Source organism: Lissotriton helveticus, chromosome 9 (genome assembly GCF_964261635.1).
Source record: "Lissotriton helveticus chromosome 9, aLisHel1.1, whole genome shotgun sequence".
NCBI classification, from domain to species: domain Eukaryota; kingdom Metazoa; phylum Chordata; class Amphibia; order Caudata; family Salamandridae; genus Lissotriton; species Lissotriton helveticus.
Window position 1 is genome coordinate 221,939,874 of NC_136070.1, and position 23,175 is coordinate 221,963,048.

Genomic DNA, 23,175 nt, shown 5'->3' on the forward strand with positions numbered 1-23,175 from the left:
TGTCCTTACTTTTATGATCTAAAGCGATTGAAACAAAGTTTTTGATGAATATGGTAGTCACCAATCAGGAGTGGCAGGTAACAGGCCAATCGTTTAAAAGTTTACTTGCAGCAAATCCAAGCTTGGAGCTTGTCCCCTTAATATTAATATCTTTATAAAGATTGTGAACACCAAAAAGGTAATTAGTTTAGAGCAACAGTAATGGCAACACCAGCTCCTGGATTTGCAGAAGGTTAGTCAGGAGGGACCAAACAAGGTAATGTGACTGGTTAATTCTGGAGGGTCTCCGTGAGCTTCACCAGTGATAGCCCAGTGGTGGCATCTTAGTCAAGGAGAAAATAAGGATAAACATTACAAGAACCTTTAATTCGGACCCCCAAGAAATTGATGCCTTAACACACTGCACAATTGGGTGAGGGCAGAAAAGAGTTGATAGTACAGATCAAGTGAGTGACATGTCCATATGAGCCGAGGGGCTTGGAAGCATGATCTGGTAGCATGAGAGACCTATCTGCAATACTGCAAAAGCCTTCAAGCAATTAGAGAATAAAGAATGGGATGGCATGTGAAAATGAGGAAATAACAATACAAAAATAGGATTGATCATAGCACTAGGACTTCACCCTGCTGAAATGGATTTTGGAACGAGTTTTACTTACAAGACTGGAGGATTAGGCCATTAGAAACTCTATTCTATCACAGGTTCAATACGGCTTTTGGCAGGGTATCGGTACAGTAGAGCAGTCCCTTAAGCTCTCAATAATAGGAAAGTATGTCAAGGCAAGGAGAGGCTCTGTGAATGAGTTATCCCAACTGTGGGCAACGTCAACTAGCTGCACTCTGGAGTAAATTTCAATTAAGGTCGACCATATTCATAAATCTTCATAACATGATTTTTATTTTGTCACTTCTTTAAGTTCTTCGTAATTATGATAACTTTCATCATATTTATTCATTTGTATGCCCAATGCATCTCTGGGCTTGTCCTTCTTCAGGGAAACGTTTTTATCTGTAATGAGTAAAATACACAGCCAATCAAGATATAGTTCAATATGCATTACAGGATTACTCCCAGTATTTATAGATGCTCTCAAGTTACCTCAAGAAAAACATGTTTATTACAGATGCTTATAGTGAAACTAATGATGTTCAATAAAGTTTGGTGAAACTTTATTACCACTTCCAACATGTGCGACCTGTGTGTTTTTTTAAAAAGTACAGGGGAAAGATTTTTTGTGCTTTGTTGAGAAAAGAAGCCACAACCTTGTGAGTAACGTGAACAAAGCATGCTTCAATAAAACGTGAGTAGTGCCGATAAGCAGAACGTGCCGTTAAACAGACTACGAAATAAACGCTTACAATTCAAAGTCAATATGCTCGTGTATAGTCCTTTCAATCACTATAGTTATATTGAAACGTGCACAGGAACCTGAAAAATAACGTACAATACCGTAAGTTACAATTAGGTGCATATTCGTCTGGTTGTCCCTATGTATACGAAAGCGTGCAAGAAACTTACGGAAGGTGTTTCAATGAGTACACGGAGTTCCGTTCTGTCAATCACAGTGTTACAAGCTGTCAAAAGTCAAAAGTACAATATCTTAAAAGCCAATCTCTAGCGAACCAATATCTAGTCAACCAGAGTCCACCCGTACACTATCTATCTAGATGAACTCCCGCTTACTTAAAAGTGATCCGTAGCATTCCTCCTCGGGACCCGCCATCGCTTTTAAAGTCAGTGAACTCGTCGCCGGGATATATCGTGGTACGTCAGAGCGAAGTATAGGAAAACAGAAGAAATACTATTACGGCCCGGTCAAAACACACAGGGTCAAAAGATCGAGAACCAATTAAAATCAGAGTCAAAAAACAAATAATTGAAACTGAGGTGATAAGATGTGGTAAAGTGAAAGCGCACATGAAAAATAAGAAGCGCAAAAACGTCTGCACATAACTCCGATGTGTGATCAATGTGACGTGTGCAACACATGACAAGAATCCCTAGTGGAAAGATAGGGTGTAGAAAGGTGTACCTTTCAGGCGAAAGGCAAAACATTGAGCACATGTCTAAAGCGCACAATAGTGTTCATACTGGAAAGACCGTATGTCAAATGATGTGTCGAGAAATAATTCCTAAATCTCACAATAATAAGCTACCATTTTTGTTCAAACGGGGTATACAAGGAAGCTTCTGCACAAGTGAAAGAAAGAATCAAACAAATTTACATACTCAACTGAGTAAATGATACTGGTACTTTGGTTAGTTTAAATAAAACAGTGTGGGTCTACACGTTCATTGAGTCCATACAAGTCAAAGAGTGAATCGAAACAATATTACATACTCTGGAAGGTAAATGATGCTGGTACTTTAGTTAGTTAAAGAAAACAGTGTAAGTCCACACGTTCATTGAGTCATTTAGGATGAGCTGCATTAAGAGGATTAATCCAATGAACTTCCCTGTGTAGTAGGTGCTGGGTATTGTCTCTTCCTGGAAGTACTTTAGCTTGTTTCAATACTAAGAAGCGTAACTGACCAGGATTGTGGTTATGAGCATTGCAGTGACAGGCCAAGGAGGATTTGGAATTTTTTATGCGAACATTACTTTTGTGTTCAATGAGGCGTGTCTTTATTTTTCGTTCCGTTTTGCCCACATAGGCCAGTCCACAGGGGCATTTAATCATGTAAATCAGGATGCTGCTGTCACAGGTTGCTGTAACTTTCAGTTTGATGGGTATTCCTTTGCTGGGATGCGTGATTTGGTTTCCCTTGATAATGGCATTACAATTACCACAATTGTGGCACGGTAATGTACCTTTATGTGACTGTATTTTTGTGTTCTCTACCTGATTTAGGATTTCTTTAATGTTCCTAGTGCACAAATATGCGAATCTTGGTGACTTTGCGAAAATTCCATTAAAATCCTCCTCCAATGTTAGTAGTGGCCAGTGTTTTAATATGATCTTCTTGATGTTGAAACTTTTGGTTGAATATTTCGAGATGAATGGGTTACTGCTTCTTCCAAGATACTTGCAGGATAGTGTCGGTCTCTAAATGTCCCAATGGTAGTGTACATGCTGTCTTCAAATGACTCCTTTGTGGATGAAATTCTTTTGAGTCGTATTAATTGTGAATAGGGTAGATGTTTTTTTAGGGCAGGCTGATGGAAACTTTTGAATTGCAAGAGGTTATTTCTGTCTGTGGTATTTAAGACTCCATTGACATTGTGAACCGTCACATCCCAAAAAGTTATTTCATCCTTGTTGATGGTATGCGTAAAACCTATTCCATTATTAACCTGTTTAAGGTTTTCATTGGCTTGGATCAAAGAGGATTCTGGTCCCATCCACAAAATGAAGATCTCATCTATGTATCTTTTGTATAACAATAAGTTTTCTGCCCATTCCGGTTGGTTCAAAACATGGTCTTGTTCGAATCGATACATAAAGATATTAGCGTAGGCCGGCGCAGCACTATTCCCCCTTGAGGTACCAGACGCTTGGATGAAATATTCATTTTGCCACTCAAAGTAACTATGATAAAGTGTGAAATGGAGGAGATCCATTAAAAATATCTTTAAATCCTGGTCTTTGTTCGTCATCATTAGAAAAGACTCCACTGCTTCCAGTCCAAGGTTATGGGGGATAGATGTATAAAGTGAGTTGACATCTATGGTACATAGAATCGTATTTGCCGTGAATTTAGATTGATTGTCTTTCAAGATATTTAAGAAGAGTGTGGTATTCTTTATGTACGTTGTCATGTTGTGTACAATTGGCTGCAAATGCTTGTCCAGATATTTACCTATAGGCTCGTGTATAGTGTTGATGGTTGAGACTATGGGTCTGCACGGAGGTTTGGTGGGGTGCTTATGTATTTTAGGGATCATGTATACATAAGGTAGTGCAGGATTAGTTTTAATTAGGAATTCCTTTTCTTTGTTGCCAATGGTTCCTTCACTTACAGCTTTATCTATGATGTTACATAATACTCTTATGAACTATTTGGTTGGATCTGTATTCACCTTGGTGTAAGTGTTGGTGTCATGAACATGCTCATTGACATTCGTTAAGTTAAATTTTGTATCTATAATCACCATTGCTCCACCTTTATCCGCTTGACGTATGGTAATGGATTTGTTGTTGGCAAGTTGTTTTATTGCCTCTTGTTCCTTTCTGGTAAGATTCGTAGCCTTGGATTTGGGTTGTTTGAAAATCCTTTCTATATCTTTTGAAACCACTTTCTCAAAAGCGTCTAATACCTTGTGACTCATCGGTGGCATGAATTTACTTTACTTCTTTAACCCAATCAGTGTATCAGTGACTTGATCTTTGGGTTTTTCAACTACGTTGGTAAAGAAATGTCGCAATCTTAAAGATCTAACTAATTTGTAAGTGGCTACTTGTGCCTCCAATAAATTAGAATGATAGGTGGAAACGTATGATGAGCCTTTTTGCAAAACCTTTAATTGAAAGTCGGTGATTTCTTGTTTAGATTTGTTGATGACTAGGTTTTTTGACTTCTCGTGTTCTCTGCAACGGAGTCCAGTTGTCCGATTCCTCCTTCTGCTCCCCATCCTGGTTCTTCTAATGTTGTTGGGCCTGTTCACAAGCTAGAAGGACGTGGAGGCTTTTGAGAAAGTGGTTTCCAAAGATATAGAAAGGATTTTTAAACAACCCAAATCCAAGGCTACGAATCTTACCAGAAAGGAACAAGAGGCACTAAAACAACTTGCCAACAACAATCCATTACCATACGTCAAGCGGACAAAGGTGCAGCAAGGGTGATTATGGATACACAATTTTACTTAACGAATGTCAATGAGCATGTTCATGACACCAACACTTACACCAAGGTGAATACAGATCCAACCAAAGAGTTCATTAGAGTACTATGTAACATCATTGATAAACCTGTAAGTGAAGGAACCATTGGCAACAAAGAAAAGGAATTCCTAATTAAAAGTAATCCTGCACTACCTTATATATACATGATCCTTAAAATACATAAGCACCCCACCAAGCATCCGTGCAGACCCATAGTCTCAACCATCAACACTATACACGAGCCAATAGGTAAATATCTGGACAAGCATTTGCACCCAATTGTACAAAACATGACAACGTACATAAAGAATACCACACACTTCTTAAATATCTTGAAAGACAATCAATCTAAATTCACTTCAAATATGATTCTATGTACCATAGACATCAAATAACTTTATACATCTATTCCCCATAACCTTGGAATGGAAGCAGTGGAGTTTTTTCTAATGATGACCAACAAAGATCAGGATTTAAAGATATTTTTAATGGATCTCCACCATTTCACACGTTATCATAGTTACTTTGAGTGACAAAATGAATATTTCATCCAAGCGTCTGGTACCTCAATGGGGAACTGTGCGGCGACGGCCTACGCGAATATCTTTATCGATTTGAACAAGACCACGTTTTGAACCAACCGGAATGGGCAGAAAACGTATTGTTATACAAAAGATACATAGATGATATATTCATTTTGTGGAAGGGTCCAGAATCCTCTTTGATCCAAGCCATTGAGAACCTTAACCAGGTTAATGACAGAATGGGTTTTACGCACACCATCAACGAGGATGAAATAACTTTTTGGGATGTTACGGTTCACCAGGTCAATGGAGTCTTAAATACCACGGTGCATACCAAACCCACTGACAGAAATAACCTCTTGCACTTCAAAAGTTTCCATCAGCCTGCCCTAAAAAAAACATCTACCCTATTCACAATTATTACGACTCCAAATAACTCCTTTGTGGATGAAATTATTTTAAGACAGCATGCACACTACCATTGGGAAATTTAGAGACCGACACAATCCTGCAAGTATCTTGGAAGAAGCAGTAACCAAAGTAACCAACATTGAACAAGAGCAATTACTCACATCAGCACAAAAACCGCCAGAGGAACCAAGAATGACATTCATCTCGAAATATTCAACCAAAAGTTTCAAAATCAAGAAGATCATATTAAAACACTGGCCACTACTAACATTGGAGGAGGATTTTAATGAAATTTTCGCAAAGTCACCAAGATTTGCATATTTGCACACTAGGAACATTAAAGAAATCCTAAATCAGGTGGAGGACACAAAAATACGGGCACATAAAGGGACATTACCGTGTCACAATTGTGGTAATTGTAATGCCATTATCAAGGAAAACAAAATCACGCATCCCAGCAAAGGAATATCCATCAAACTGAAAGTTACAGCAACCTGTGACAGCAGCAACCTGATTTACATGATTAAATGCCCCTGTGGACTGGCCTATGTGGGCAAAACGGAACGAAAAATAAAGACACGCCTCATTGAACACAAAAGTAATGTTCGCACTAAAAATTCCAAATCCCCCTTGGCCTGTCACTGCAACGCTCAACCACAATCCTAGTCAGTTCCGCTTCTTAGTATTGGAACAAGTTAAAGTACTTCCAGGAAGAGACAACACACAGCACCTACTACGCAGGGAAGTGCATTGGATTCATCTTCTTAATACAGCTCATCCTAAAGGACTCAATGAACAGGTAGACTTACACTGTTTTCTATAACTAACTAAAGTACCAGCATCATTTACCTTCCAGAGTATGTAATATTGTTTTGATTCACTCTGACTTGTATGGACTCAATAAACGTGTAGAACCACACCGTTTTCTTTAAACCAACCAAAGTACCAGCATCATTTACTTAGTTGAGTATGTAAATTTGTTTGATTCTTTCTTTCACTTGCGCAGAAGCTTGCTTGTATACCCTGTTTGAACAAAAACGGTAGCTTATTATTGTGAGATTTAGGAATTATTTCTCGACACATCATTTGACATACGGTCTTTCCAGTATGAGCACTATTGTGCGCTTTAGACATGTGTTCAATGTTTTGCCTTTCGCCTGAAGGTACACCTTTCTACACACCCTATCTTTCCACTAGGGATTCTTGTCACGTGTCGCACACATCACTTTGATCACACATCAGAGTTATGCGCTCATTATTTTTCATGTGCACTTTCACTTTACCATGTCTTATCACCTCAGTTTTAATTATTTGGTTTTTGACTCTGATTTTAATTAGTTCTCGATCTTTTGACCCTGTGTGTTTTGACCGGGCTGTAATAGTATTTCTTCTATTTTCATATACGTCGCTCTGACGTACCACGATATATCCCGGCGACGGGTTCACTGACTTTGAAAGCGATGGCGGGTCCAGAGGAGGAACGCTTAGGATCATTTTGAAGTAAGCGGGAGTTCATCTAAATGGATAGCGTATGGGTGGACACTGGTTGACTAGATATTGGTTCGCTAGAGATTGGCTTTTAAGATATTGTACTTTTTACTTTTGACAGCATGTAACAGTGATTGACAGAACGGAAATCCGTGTACTCATTACACACCTTCCCTAAGTTTCTTGCACGCTTTCGTATACATAGGGACAACCAGACGAATATGCACCTAATTGTAACCTACGGTATTGCACGTTATTTTTCAGGTTCCTGTGCACGTTTCAATAGTACTCTCGTGATTGAAAGGACTATACACGAACATATTGACTTTGAATTGTAAGTGTTTTTTTCATAGTCTGTTTAACGGCACATTCGGCTTATCGGCACTACTCACGTTTTGTGGTCGCATGCTTTGTTAACGTTACTCACGAGGTTGTGGCTCATTTTCTCAACAAAGCACACAAAATCTTTCCCCTGTACTCTTTAAAAAAAACACACCGGTCGCGCACGTTGGAAGTGGTAATAAAGTTTCACCAAACTTTATTGAACATCATTAGTTTCACTATAAGCATCTGTAAGAAACATGTTTTTCCTGAGCTAACTTGAGTGCATCTATAAATACTGGGAGTAATCCTGTAATGTATATTGCACTGTATCTTGATTGGCTGTGTATTTTACTCATTACAGATAAAAAAAAGTCCCCTGAAGAAGGGCAAGCCCCGAAATGCATTGGGCATATAAATGAATAAATATGATGAAGAACTTAAAGTGACAAAATAAAAATCATATTATGAAGATTTATTAATATGGTCGACCTTGATTGAAATTTACTCCAGAGTGCAGCTAGGTGACTTTGCCCACAGTTGGGATAACGCATTCACAGAGTAACTCCTTATCCTCATACTCAGGAGGGTCAACCCAGCAGCACCTACCTACATGGTTACCCGGATTACCATTTTACACCAACCTAAGGAGTGCGATTGTTCATTCACATCAGTTATTATTTACCAAAGGCAAGGAGAGGCTCACTACACATGGCCTTTATTGACCTCTGTTGTTCCTTTGACAAAGTAAACTGCTCGAAATCTATGGGTTATGTTTGAATCCATGGGAATGGAAGAGGCCTTCATTATAGTATTGAAGAAGCTCCATAAATATATTAGTCAACATTGGATATTGTTCAAATGGAGATTTTTACAGCCCCAAATAGTTCTGAGCGTGGGGTTCGCCAAGGATGTATCCTAGCCACATTCCTGTTTTTCACAGTAGATTAATGCTTTGGAATCTGTTCTTGTTCAACATGGTGTCAACGTGCCCCAGGTCGGGAAACGTTTGATACAACCTTGCTATACGACAATGCCACAGTACTTTTAGCTAGTACTGTAAATACCCTCTGGATTTTATTGGATACTTTTACGATTTATGAGTAATCTTGATTTAAAGGTACATTTGAGCGAATCTTTTATTATGATGAGTGGCAAGAGAATTACAAAATCCAAGTCATATATTATGTGGGAGGGAGGGGTTAGTAAGGTTGCTACGTTTAATTACTTGAGAATTCTGCTTGACCCTTTTTTTTTTACAGTGGGGTATCTGATAAATACAAAATTGCAGCAATTGGGTGACGAGGCAATTTTTCATTTTTGCATCAAGCACGGACACTGGCCCTGCGGTTGAGGATACAGATGTAAAGCAGTAGATGCATTCCAGTCACACTAATTCTGGTGCTCTTCAAAGAGCAGAAAATGTGTTTTAAGTAGACTCCCTCTTGGTACCCAAGAGTGTTGCCACCCACATTTGTCACACTGAATTGGGGTAAATTATATATGAGACACCATACAATTAGCCCCTCTATAGCTATGGATTAAAATGTGTCTTTCTTCAGAGGGGACATTTTCAAGACTAGTATTAAAAGACTGACTAGAGTTGAATAATGCACTAAAAATCCCTTGGCCTGCTTATATCAAGGAGTCTAATTCAGAGTTGGGTGTCCCTAAACATTTCTCAAATCTGGAGTGGATTTATAAAAATAGCAAATTAAGGATTAGTTTGTTCTTAAACCAGTGTTCAAAGGAGAGGGCCGAACAATCTCAAAACATTCAGAGTGTAGCCTTGTATAGTTTCTTCATAACTTACTCCTGTATAGGACTCTTCTTGGCTTCTTGGTCAAATAAACGCAAGGTTTATTTGACCTGATTACGCCTTAGCACCCTGCTTTTCTTGGTAACCTTCCTCCATCAGGGAAGCTGATTTGCAAGCCTGTCAAAATGCCCGTGACAACTCACCTCAGCAAAGTACTACTAATCTTACATTATTTTCCACTTTATACAGTACTTTACCGAAACAAATTTTTGTCCTAATCCTGCGGACATCCACTATTAGTTGTTATAAGCAAGGTATGAAATATTTATTACATCTTAAGGAAAAAGAAATGAGATGTGCAGTATTACATTGTATATGCACCGTTTTATCAATAAAGAAAGGTATGAATTAGTGCTACGATTAATATTTCGGATATTTTATTTTATTTATTTGGATATCACTGGTACTTGGTATCTTGATATGAGTGGATCTAAAATATTTTGTCTGTTCTGATAGTTTGGATGAAACATTTCTGTATGTATTATTTATTTTTATTTATTTATTGTACTTCTAAAGCGCATCAGTCACCTTGCAGGCATCCTGGCGCTAAACCTTTCAGAAATACGCAATCATGAGGCCTCACTATAACATGTAATTAAATCTTTGGGAAGAGCCATGTTTTTAGCCTTTTCCTAAAAGGCAGAATCTCTTTAATTTGTCTGAGTTCCAGAGGCAGGGCATTCCAGAGCCTTGCTGCCGCCACCTCAAAAGATCTGCCACCTGACCTCACCTTCCTGAATTTAGGTACTTTCACCAGCTTTGCCCCTGAAGAGCGCAGGGTTCTCGTGGGTACATACCAGGAAAACTTCTTTTGAAAGGAGACCAACCCCATCCCATTGAGGGCCTTAAACACCAGGCAAAGGGATTTAAATTGAACTCTTTGTCTTAGCGGCAGCCAATGTAGTTCTGCTAGAGCCTGTGAGGAAGAAGACCTTCTAGGCCAACCCAGGACCAATTTGGCTGCCATAGATTGTATTCTCTGTAACCTATCCAATAGGAAGTTGGGAGCTTCCAGCAATAGGGCGTTACAGTAGTCTAATCCACTGAGAATAGTACTGCGCGCTATCACTGTGCGAGCCATGAAGGGCAGCAGGGGAAAAATCTTTCTCAGTGACCTAATGATGGCCAGACAACAACCCACTATTTTTGTCACCTGCGCTTCTAACGTTAGCTGACAGTCAAAGATAACACCTAGATTACGGACTGTCTTTACAGGTTGCAATGGGGTCAGTGTCTCTAAAGGCCAAAAATTGCTGGGCAGCCCACGTGGGACTCTTTCCGCGGTGCAATACAGCACCTCCGTTTTGTCACCATTACATTGCAGCGAGTTTTCCTTAAGCCACAATGCTGTGTCCCGCAAACAACTATGAACCCCTTCCAATGAGGTAGATTGTTCCCCTTCCAGTGAAATAATCAGCTGGGTGTCATCAGCATAATTTATAATGCTGATGTTATGTTTTCTGATGACTGTCATTAGTGGTTTCATATAGATGTTAAAAAGTATAGGGCTGATGGCCGAGCCCTGCGGTACACCGTGCTAAATATTGGTAAAAGAAGATTGGAAGGGGGAAAGAGACACAGCTTGCTGTCTACCCTGTAAAAAGGACAGAAACCATTTCATGGCGAGTCCTGTTACCCCTATCTTCCTCAGCCTTCTCAACAAAATTCCGTGGTTAACCGTATCGAAGGCGGCCGACAGGTCAAGCAGAATAAGTACTGCTGATTGACCTCTGTCCGACCGCCTTCTAAGTTCGTCCATTACGGTCACCAAGGCTGTCTCGGTACCATGAGCTGGTCTAAAACCAAACTGGACCTCCTCCAGTAAGCCATGTTGTTCAAGAAACTTGGAGAGAGTACTACTGACTACCCTTTCCATGATTTTTGCCGGGAATGGCAAGAGGGATATGGGCCTGTAGTTCTTAGGACAGTTGGGATCCAGAGATGGCTTTTTTAGCAGGGGTGTTACCACTGCTTGCTTCCATTGAGATGGAACAGTATGTATAAGCGGATTGTATTCAGATTTGGAACAGTATGTATAAGCGGATTGTATTCAGATTTGAAATTATATGTTTTTAATGTAACTTTTGTGGTATTGTCTGAATAAAGTGGATTGACTGACTACTCAAATGGGCAAACATTAATCCTGGAAGGGTAGCAAGTAAATATTGCACTGCATATTTACAGTCCAGCAAGGTCAGATATTTGAAAGTTTTCCTAAATATTGTAGTCTGCAAAATCAATTATATAACAGTAGCAAAGATCACTAAATCGTTACTAAATTACAGTTTATGGTGCATCTGATGACATCTCAAACTCAGGACTACAGCGATGGTATCAAAGCTAAATACTTTACAATTCTGAATTCCAGTGGTTCTTAACCTTTCGACTTCTGTGGACCCCCACTTAATCATTAATGAAACGTGGGGACCCCCACTAAATCATTATTGGAATTAGGGGACCCATTACTGGAAGCTGGGGAAGCAATGTTAATGATTCGAACCACAGGACCACACAAGACTTCAGAAACGAGCATTCATCTAGCATATAGACAAATTATGAAATATTTAATTTAATTCACACATTAAAAAAAACATCTATATAAATTTGAGGCACCATTGTCCCTCCTATATTCTGTTTGATGCAGGTGCACTGCTCCTACGAATCAATCATTCAAGTCTGCAGAACATTTTCGATTTTCCTTCTTCATTTATATACACTTTATTAATATAATTTAATTTTCTAATCATTCGCCACTCTGTAAGGCACATTTGTCGTAAGTTCCTAAATGTCCCAAGTTACTTGGCATGACAGAATCGGCTAGAATATATTTACAATTGCCCCCAAATAGTCCATGGTATAAATTGTACTAATCCTATAACCCCACTATGAATACATCTGAATATCGTAAACAAAGTGGTCACAAGCGCTCAGTGAGACTTGGCTGGCAAGCATAACCAGGTCATTCTTTCAGGTTAGAGGATACAGATCTCAGGTGACAATACAAAGAGAAAAAATAAACAATTCCCCTACTGCTTGCACATGTTGACACTGCTCAAGAAATAGATAATTAGACCCAGAGCGGACTCCTAATGACCTTGATGGAAACTTTTATTAGATGGCGAATTACCCCAAGGGAATCTTGTACTTGCACATCTTGTATCAGTGTAGAAAGGTCGAAGCAAGAAAGCTTTCCTTACCTGGTCTGCAGTGTTCTACTTTAGAAAAATGCTTACCTGTTCATATGAGCAGGGCCATAACCACCAATCGCATAAATCATTCCATCCAACACAGCAGCAGCAAAACAGCTTCTTGTTTTAATCATCGGTGCAACAGGTTGCCATTCTTTGACCTTTGGAATATATTTTTCAACAGACTGTAAGTACGACTGACCATCATATCCTCCTAAGGCATATAGCTCTCCTGCTAAAACCACTACTCCCAGAGTACTTCTACTCTCAGTCATCCTCCTAAGGGACGTCCATGTATTTGTATCGGGATCCCAACTTTCCACAGAGTTTTCATGGTTTTTGTAGGTGATGCCTTGTCGGCTGTGAGTGGCAATGCCGCCGACAACATACACTTTCTGGTCCAGGACACAAACTCCTAATTCAAATCGTGGAATGCTGAGAGGTGCCAGTCCCATCCACTTGTCATTCTGAGGAAAGTACATTTCCACACTACAAAAAAAACAAAACACAAGAGACAGGATTATAAGCAGTTACTGGATCCCACAATGAACATTTACATTTACCTCTATGTATGCAACTCTTTAAAATATGAATGCTCAAAGCACGTCCACAGGGCACGGACAGACTGCCAGATTATTATTCATAATTTCTAAAGACAGGGGTCCCTAGACAGTTTAGAGATACTCAGGGTAATAAATATAGGCTAAATAGACTCTATATTCTTTGTCCAGCCTGACAGAGTTTAATATTCAATAAGTGCATGGAAATAATTTCATACAAAATTCAAGTGGGACACAGCCTGCGTCCTACTAACACAAATAGACAGGCCACAATTAGGGAAGGGTTCAGGCAAGGGGAGCGAGTCTACATAACATAGAATATAGCAGATTTGAATTACGTGGAAACACCATTGAACAATAGGATACACAATGTATTACATGCATATGGGGTACAAATTGTCAACGGCGTTCCGATCCCTAGGGCAAGGTAGGGGGATCTTCTTCTGGACATTATGAAACTCATGGCTGTGTACAATTAGCTTCGGACATTACAATATTCATGTTGGGTTAGAGCAATTATGTGGGCAACGAACGATGAGGCGAGGTTGCTGAGCTCAATTCACTTAGTAAAGTGACTCAGGACCTAACACAGAGTCCGAGGTAACTCTCGGTCTTCATTTGTGAAGTCAGCCACAGTCTGCCATTGACGCACTGCGGCTCGTATGTCCTGATTCCCACCACGGAAATCATACCCAGCGATCCCGGCATATTTGAATATTATTAATTCCCTCGGACACTGTTAGGTCCTGAGTCACTTTACTAAGTGAATTGAGCCCAGCAACCTCACCTCGTTGTTCGTTGCCCACATACTGGCTCTAACTAGACATGAATATTGTAATGTCCGGAGCTAACTGTACACAGGAATGAATTTTATAATGTCCCAAAGATGATCCCCCCCTACCCTGGGGATCAAAACGCCGTCGACAATTTGTACACCATATGCATGTAATACATTGTGTATCCTATTGTACAATGGTGTTTCTACATAATTCAAATCTGCTATATTCTATGTTATGCAGACTTGATCCCCTTGCCTGAACCCTTCCCTAATTTTTGTCTATTTGTGTTAGTAGGACGCAGGCTGTGTCCCACTTGAACTTTGTATGAAATTCTTTCATGCACTTATTGAATATTAGACTATAGAGTCTATTTAGCCTATATTTATTACCCTGAGTATCTCTAAACTGTCTAGGGACCCCTGTCTTTAGAAATTATATATGCACCCAATGACCCTGACCAATTGCCTACTGGGTTCCCTTCTTTAAAATAGATTATTATTTATGGCACTTAAGCCGGCATCTGCACTACAGCAAAGAAAGTTTTTTAAAATTCTGCTTTGTGGTGACCCAACAGCGGGTGCACGGTCCTGATGAAAAACCAGGATGTTGTTAGCAGTCTGCGATGAGTTACACAAACCTGCAACAAATTATAGGTTTTTTTTGTTCTTTTTCCCTTGTGAGGGGAAAAAGGTCGATTGTTGGACTCTGCTTAGATTTTTGAACAAGGATCTTCTCGGAGTGAATCATATGAAAACAATGAGCTGTCATTCATGTGAAAAAAGATAATAAATCTGCAATTTTGTGACAAAAAACACTATCTTGGCAACAGGAACCGCCACTCACTTAAGAGTGCTTCTGGCAAGGAGACAAGAAAGACAGCATCTCTAGGACACGCATAGGAGTGTATAAGGCAACAAATACACCTCCTGGACAGTCAGAAGAGTCCAGAGCCATGGAAAAGAGGAGTAAGAGAAAAGGAGGCAGACACACAATGAGACAGGATTATAGTCTTCTATGCTTGCCACATCAGGTGTCCGTAATATAGACACAATATCATGTCAACCAACAACAAAGTCAAGAACTCAGAGCAATTAGCAGAGGTACCTTTGCCCTAGAAAATCCACCCAAAGCAGGTATGGTGGATGGAGGGGACAGCATGATAACTTGATGGACCTCTCACCCTCCTCCCAGCTCTGCTCCTATGTTATTTCCTTTCCATACCACTGGCCGTCTGCTCCATCTTAGCGTAGCGTTTTTCTATCTGGTTTAGCTATCTGAAATTATTATTTTTTCAGTGTACAAGTTCACTGGTGTTTCAAGTTACATAATCTTGCCATGGCAGTAGCGTTACTTTGAGAATCATTCTATCACACATTCACTTGCTTTTTATGGCAAACGCATGTATAAAATACATCATGGAACTGATGCACTTTCAGCAATGTTTATATTTCCTTTATGTATATATATGTACAGCCTTGGCAAGTGGCTTATTCATCTTTTCTTCACACAGCTTGCAGATGTATGGCCTTGATAAACAGCTAGCTGTTTAGTAATAAAACAATTATTTTGTTAAAAAAAGTTTCCTTTGAGATATTGATAGGCTGCATCCATGGTTTGCATCCTGTGATATTTTACTTTTCCTTCAATTAGGTACACCCACTCATATTTTACAACCAATTTGGTCAAAAGTCGCCCATTTAATTTAATTTAAAAGAATTTATAAAGCGCGCGTATGCCGTGCGGCTTCATGGCGCTGGTAAACACTAAAACCAAAGACAGGGGAGCAAGAGGATTTTTAAGCTGGGAAAGCTTTCAGGAAGAGAAAAGTTTTGAGTGATTTTCGGAACTCCATGTAGGAGGCAGTTGAGCGTAAGGCCAACGGAAGGGAGTTCCAAAAGGAAGCGGCCAGGACAGAAAATGTCAAGCCCCCCATCCGACTCTTCTTGAAGCGGGGAACTGTCAGAAGACGCATGGAGGAAGAGCGCAACTCCCTAGTAGGCTGATAAGCTTGAATTGCCGAGGAAATATAGGCAGGCGCCGTTGCCGCTCGGGCTTGGAAGGTGGTGCAGCCTAGTTTGAATAAGGCCCGCTCCTTAATCGGCAGCCAGTGAAGGGACTTCAGTAAGGGTGAGGAATGGTGAAATTTAGGCAGCCCGAAAATCAATCGGGCCGCCTGGTTCTGAATTGCCTGAAGGCGCTGGAGGGCATAGATGGGAGCACCGTTATACACGATGTTCCCGTAATCTAGCCGAGAAAGAACCATCGCCATCAGAATCAGTTTAAGGGCAGGGACAGAGAAGAAACGAGAGATTTTCCGAATGGTTCGGAGCATAAAAAAACAGGAAGACACAACAGAACTAATCTGGGAGTGAAGGGTGAGTTGATGGTTGATGGTGATACCGAGGGTTTTGACAGAAGGAGAGGGTAGTGGAGGGGAACCTAAAGACGGGGGCCAAAAGATAGGGGACCAGGGACTACCAGCGTCGCCGGTCAAAACTAACTCAGTTTTATCCGGGTTGAGTTTCAGGTGGTTATGATTCATCCAATCCCGGATAAATAGCATGACCGACTGAAAAGAATAAACACCAGATTGGGAAGGGGAAAGGTTAAAGATCAGCTGGAGGTCATCGGCGTAATTATACACCGTGACCTCCATCTGTTGTAAGGCAAGCACAAGGGGAAGGATGTACAGGTTAAATAATAAGGGAGAAAGGGAGGACCCTTGAGGAACACCACACTGAACTTCTCGCGGGGGAGCTGAAAAGTCGGCTAGATAGACAGCCTGAGTGCGGCCGTTAAGGAAGGAGCTAATCCAGGCCAGAGTCGAACCCCCCATACCCGCCGCCCTGACACGGGATAGTAAGATAGAGTGATCAACCGTGTCGAAGGCGGCGGATAGGTCGAGGAGGACGAGGGCCTGGGAGGTGTTGGTGTCTAGTCCTTCCCTGAGCTGGTCCATGACCGAGATGACCACCTTCTCGGTCGAGTGTCGAGGGTGGAAACCAGACTGACAGGGGGCAAGATAGCCGCTGTCCTCCACGAAGAGGCTCAGTGTCTGGGTGACATGGGTCTCGAGGACCTTACCCAAAAAAGGGAGGAGTGAGATCGGACGGTAGTTGGCAGGGGCAGCCGGGTCAACCCCTGATTTTTTTAGGATAGGGATAATGGCGGCTGCCTTGTGGAGGGCAGGCACTGTGCCTTTGCATAGGGACTCGTTCAGAAAAGTCAGAGGTGGCAAGTAAGAGTCGGAAAAAATCTTTCGCAGGACATGGGCGGGGCAGACATCAGCTGGGGATCCTGACTCAACACGGGCCAAAAGGGGAAGGAGAGACTCCTTGGTTAAGGGGGGAATGAAGTTAATTGTCAGCCTGTTAATCGGGGGCTGAGGATCAGAAAAGGGAGGGGGAGGGATGTTGGATTTAATCAGTGCGACCTTGTCGATAAAATAGTTGTTGAGCGAATCGCACAGCAGCTGAGAGGGAAGAATTTTGGGGGAAGTCCTGTCCGAGGAAGCCAGCTCGCGCACTGTGGCGAAGATTTCCCTGGGCTGGCTCTCAGCGGCAAGGATTTTCTCAGAAAAGTAATCAGTCTTAGCCTGTAAGATGGCGTTTTTATATTCGTGTTAGACCTGTCTGGCCTTTTGCGTGACTCCTCCAATTATTTATTTATTTTGTCCCCTTTTTGCCCCTCATACCTTTATATCTTTTTGACCTCACCAGATTTTTATATGTTGGCCTGGGGGTTAGTTGCTCTTTTGCCCTCATGATTTTTCACCTCAGGCCTAGGTGCCTTTCCTGACAGGAATTAATCCAGATCTACAAAATGGTGGCTTCTAACTGCCACAACTGTCACACCTGAGATCTGTCCCATAGGATAGCATAGGGCATTCCAGAACCTTCTGGACCTTTGAGGGTCAGCCTATAAAAGGCGGAATGCTGGGCAACCATTTTGTCTTGCCAGAGTGAGTCAGCTGGAGGACAGGCAGTAGCATAAGGTGGGGGTAGGATAGCCAAAGGGTTGACCTCCCAGTCTAGGGACGCTTCCTTATTGATTCACCACCCTTCCTCCCTTGTGGTAACTTGACCCCGCTGCGTTGGATTCCTGGAGACTCTGGGCGCCTGATCAACCCCTAGCCTAGAAATAAGGGATATGTGTGGTTGAGGGTGGCTGTAGTGCTGAGGAGTACAGCCTATTGCCCAGTTGGGAAGCCTCAGTGAGACTCTGACAGAGTTGGACAAGAAGCGAGAAGGGTTAAGGCTGAAGGTTCGTTATTGTGATCCCTCCTCGTTTGACTCCTTAAATCAGCTAAGGACGTCCTTGCCTTCAACTCCCCACTGACATTCACCCAAGCGGAGCTTTCCCCTCATACCTAAGATGTCAGGCGGCTGGTGAGAATAGTGGCTCATTGAGGGAAAGAAGGCAGGGACTCTGCAACAAGTGGCGAGATCGAGCAGGAGAGGCTTTGGCTGAGGAGGGCATTCCCCAGCGCTGGTGCGACCGCCATTGATCCTGGAGTGGGCGGAGCGGAAGAGGAAGAGCCGTCGGGATAGAGCAGCCTCGGGTGTGGAGACACTACACACCCGCGCATGCCTGGTTGAGTCGACTGACTGCGTGAGGCGGAGTCGACCGAAGGGAAGAAGGGAACGGAAGATCAGATTCGACTCTCAGCTGTGGTAAGCCTTTGCCCCCGCCAGCTCTGGAGTTGAGAGCCTGGTCAGGCGAGGGAGCGAGCAGTCGATCGCTGCACACGGAGAGATCCTCACCCCCACCCTCCCCGCGCCAGCGCTGACAGCGAGTGGCTGGTCGGGCGGGAAGAAACAAAACGAGCGCCAGAGGTTACCGGCTGAGACTTCTGTCGAGGTCTCCCTTGCTGTTCAGTGATCGGAGACTCTGGCCTCGCGGGCCCCACTGTAAGTAAGGAGTGTGTGGTGGGTGAAGACTGAGACTCCGAGTTAACGCTAGGAGGGACTGAGGAGCGGTTCCTCCCAGAGGGACCCATTGTGTGGGAAAATTCAGACCTGGTTCTATTGGAACTTCCCTTGATACCCCATTCACTCCCCATACTGTTTCCTGGAAGGGAGTAAATTGACATGACGAAGTAAACCTTGTGTTTCAGGTCCAGAGGAGAGCGGCCACAGGGCCATGATCTGAGGGGCTAGTACAATCTGTTGAAATTTTGCTAAAAGTACCTTCTGATGGGGAAAAGTGCTAAGTTCTCATAAGAGGTAAAGGTGCATATGCTGTTCTAGGATAATCACTGACATCCTTCTCTGGCTGCATATATTTTAGAAAGGTGGGGTGAGACTGGTAATGTATCTTAATGTAAATGTACTGAACAGAATAAGATGGAGATGTGAAGTGTAATACAGTACTTGGATTGAAACTGAACAAGGAGAAATACTGGTGTAAAAGTGATAAAGAAAAGCAAATCTATTTTTATAAAATCAAGCCATATTTTTCCAAAACATTGGTGTAGCGTCATTCTTTTTAGTGGAATTGCATGGGGTTACTGCTGGGTAGTATGCAACCTTCGCACATGTGCCTCTATTAGAGATTGTCTTACCCTAGGCCAGGCTACCCTAGGTGACCTGACAACTTTAGGTTCCAACATATTGGTGGCAGCGGTGGGATGGTGACTGTGGTTGCGACTACTCTGCAGTAACAAAGTGTAATCCACTAACCTACACCTGGAGTTTTCTCCTAGCGGCCCTCCTAATTTTTACTTTTGCTTTTTTCCAAATTTATTCCTGGTGGTGGGGTGGAGGTAGCTTCAGGTTGCCCTTGTAACTCTATTCTTTTTGTGTGTTTGACCCTGAATTGCCTCTTGCAAAATGGAATTTGCACTGGAAGAACTGGACACTTATTCTGTGGCCCAGCTAAAGGACTTCTGTCAACAAATGGGGGTGTTCTTAAAGCGTGGTGCCAAGAAGGGGGAACTCCAGACCAGTTTGAGGGCTTGGGTGGAAGCACACCGTGAAGGGAAGGAGGAGGATGAGGGGACAGACCGGGACACGGTCATAGAGGTAGAGGGATTATTCCACCCTGAGGTGGAAAACCTACTCCCAGGACCAATGACCTCCTCTAGGGGGGGGCAGTAGTGTCTCCGGGGGAAGCTTGACCGAAGCGGAACTCACAGACAGGAGGGAAAAAAGGAAGCTGAAGTGGGAGTTAGCCAGGTTAGAACAGGAGAAGGAGGAACAGAGGATAACTCATGAGCTTAGACTAAAAGAGCTAGAACTCAAGGCTCTACAGTTAGGACTCGCCAACTCTCCAAATGGTGGCTGCGAAACCAGAGAACCAACCAGGGAGTCCAGACCCTACCTGCCTAAGGATATAGTTGCCAGCTATAGTCAGGGGAATGACATAGCCAAGTGGCTGGCTGCCTATGAGGTCTCCTTAAGAGCCCAGGGGATCTAGGAGAAACACTGGGGGGGGGGTTGTACAAGTACATGCCTCCTACTGGTCAGGACACCTTGTTAGCCTTAGAGCCAAAGGAGAAGACCAACTACCCCACTATGAAGTTAGCGTTGATCAGGAAGTTTATGTTAACCCCAGAAAAGTATCGCCAGAAGTTCAGGGGGAGCCACAAGTTAAGCACCCAGAACTGGGTGGACTTCCTAGATTATGCAAGGAAGGCATTGGAGGGCTGGGTACAGGGCAGTGAGGTGAAGGATTATGAGGGGTTGTATGATCTTTTTTTGAAAGAGCATCTACTCGAGAAACATTTTCCCGAGCTGCGCCAGCACCTGGTGGACAGCAAGCTGCCCAACCCCCGGAAGCTTGCAGAGGAGGCGGACATCTGGGCAAGTACCCGGGTGTCCTCAAAGGGGACTGGAGGGGATTCCCAAAAGGCCGGACAGGGCGCCCCTCAGAAGAAGGAGGGGGGAGATAAAAAACGGGAGTTCTCTAAAGGTCCCCAAAACAGTTTCCAGGGAAAGGGAACAGGTTTCACCCCTAAGGCTAACCCGCCCAGAAACCCTCATCCTGGCCAAAGCCAGCAGCCAAGGGTTGTCCACTGTTTTGAGTGTGGTGGTGTTGGACATTATAAGGGAGATGTCAGATGCCCAAAGAGACCACCCCCTCCCACTGGAGGAAAAGCCCCGGGAGTAGCTAGTGTAGCGCTCGGGGAGGAGTTGCCCTTAGATAAGGGGAGTGAGTGGGCGGGTGTCACCTTAGTGTCCCTGGGAGAACGGGAGATGGTTCCTAAGATCCAGGTGCCCCCAAATACTATCAAGTATGGGCAGTGGATCACCATCAATGGCCAGAGAGGGGAGGCTCTGAGAGATACAGGAGCCAGTATGACTATGGTGAGAAGTCATCTGGTGTCTCCAGAGCAGGTAATTCCCAATGTACTCCACCCCGCCGCGATGGCTGACGGCAGAATGGGCCACTACCCCGTGGCGGAGGTTCCCTTTGAGTGGGAAGGGGTTGCAGGTTCACTTCGAGTTGCCGTAAGCCCTGCCGTGCCAGTTGATTGTCTGTTGGGGAATGACATGGAGCACAATGCTTGGAGAGAGGTGGAATACCGGACGCATTCAGCGATGCTAGGTACACCTGATTGGGCCCGTGTAAGCACAAGGTCTGCGACTGCCCGGAGAGGGAGTTCGCCTGGGTTGGAGCCTGGAACAATGGCCCAACCCGCTGCCAAAAAGGGACAGACCCGAAGACAGGAGAAGCCTGCTTCGGCTTCCACACCTCATGTGACAGATCAGCCACCTGCGGTGGTGGACCAGGAGTCCGTGGAGGGGGAAGTAGTTTCTCTGGAGGACCTGCCCATCCCTGCTGAGTGGCATGTGGAGGGAGGGCCTACCAGAGAGGAGTTCTGTAAGGGCCAGAAGGAGTGCCCTACCCTTGAGGGATTGAGGCGACAGGCTGAAGCCCAGGCAGCAGGGGACGTTGCGGGACACTAACACATTTACTGGGAGGATGGACTCCTCTACAGTGAACCCAAGGTACCCTTACCTGGTTCATCAAGGGCCTTGGTAGTCCCGCAACGGTACCGAGCCTTTCTGCTGGAATTGGCTCATGCAATACCCTTGGCAGGACACTTAGGTCAGGACAAGACCTTTGCTCGGCTTGTCCCCCACTTTTACTGGCCTCAGATGAAAGTGGCGTCTAACACCTACTGTCGGACATGTGTATCCTGCCAGGGCAGTGGGAAAACAGGGGTGAAGCTGAAAGCTCCCCTGGAACCACTTCCAGTCGTTAGCACCCCCTTTGAAAGGGTGGGCATCGACATTGTAGGGCCATTGGATCCACCAACAACAGCTGGTCACAGGTTTATCCTGGTTCTGGTGGATCATGCCACACGGTACCCAGAGGCAATACCTCTGAGGACTGTCACTGCACCTGTGGTGGCTAGGGCCCTAATGGGGATCTTTACCCGAGTGGGTTTCCCCAAAGAAGTTGTGTCCAACAGGGGGACCAACTTTATGTCAGCGTACATGTGGGCAATGTGGAAGGAGTGTGGAGTGACCTACCGGTTCACCACTCCCTGTCACCCCCAGTCCAATGGACTGGTGGAAAGGTTCAACAAGACCTTGAAGGGCATGATCAGAAGTCTGCCCGAGAGCCTGCGGAGGAAGTGGGACGTCCTCCTACCCTGTTTGCTATTCTCCTACAGGGAAGTGCCACAGAAGGGAGTGGGCTTCAGCCCCTTCGAGCTTCTGTATGGGCACCCTGTACCCGGTCCTCTCAGCCTGGTGAAGGATGGATGGGAAAAGTCTCCCAGGAAACCCCCCCAGGATGTGGTGAGCTACATGCTGGCCTTCAGGAGCCAAATGGCGAAGTTGTGGAAGGAAGCTTCTGACAACTTGGAGGCCAGCCAGGCAGTGATGAAGGAGTGGTATGACCACAACGCTCACCAGGTGGAATTGTAGCCTGGCCAGAAAGTGTGGGTGATGGAGCCTGGAGAGCTAAGTGCCCTCCAGGATCGCTGGACAGGCTCCTTTGAGGTGTTGGAGAAGAAGGGTAAGGCCACATACCTGGTGGACCTAAAGACCCCACGACAGCCCCTGCGGGTGCTTCATGCCAACCGACTCAAACCCCACCATGAGAGGCCCGAGGTTATCTTAATGATGGTGACTGATGGGGGAGAGGAAGCGGAAAGCGAACCTCTCCCGGACTTATTTTCGTCTCAGGAAAAGGATGGGTCGGTGGAGGGAGTGATTCTCTCTCCATCCCTAACTCCTGAACAGCGGGAGGACTGCCGCCAGATACTGGAGCAGTACTCTACGTTGTTCTCCCTTGTCCCGGGAAGGA

At 43.8% G+C, this 23,175-nt stretch overlaps 1 protein-coding gene across 1 annotated transcript in view; it reads right to left on the minus strand.

Annotated features, from left to right (window-relative positions):
• KLHL28 (kelch like family member 28) overlaps window positions 1-23,175 on the minus strand; it is a 278,015-nt gene that overhangs the window by 102,807 nt on the left and 152,033 nt on the right. Inside the window, exon 3 of the mRNA XM_078659752.1 lies at window positions 12,621-13,064. Coding sequence (XP_078515878.1) covers window positions 12,621-13,064 — 444 coding nt within the window. The remainder of the gene's footprint in view (window positions 1-12,620; window positions 13,065-23,175) is intronic.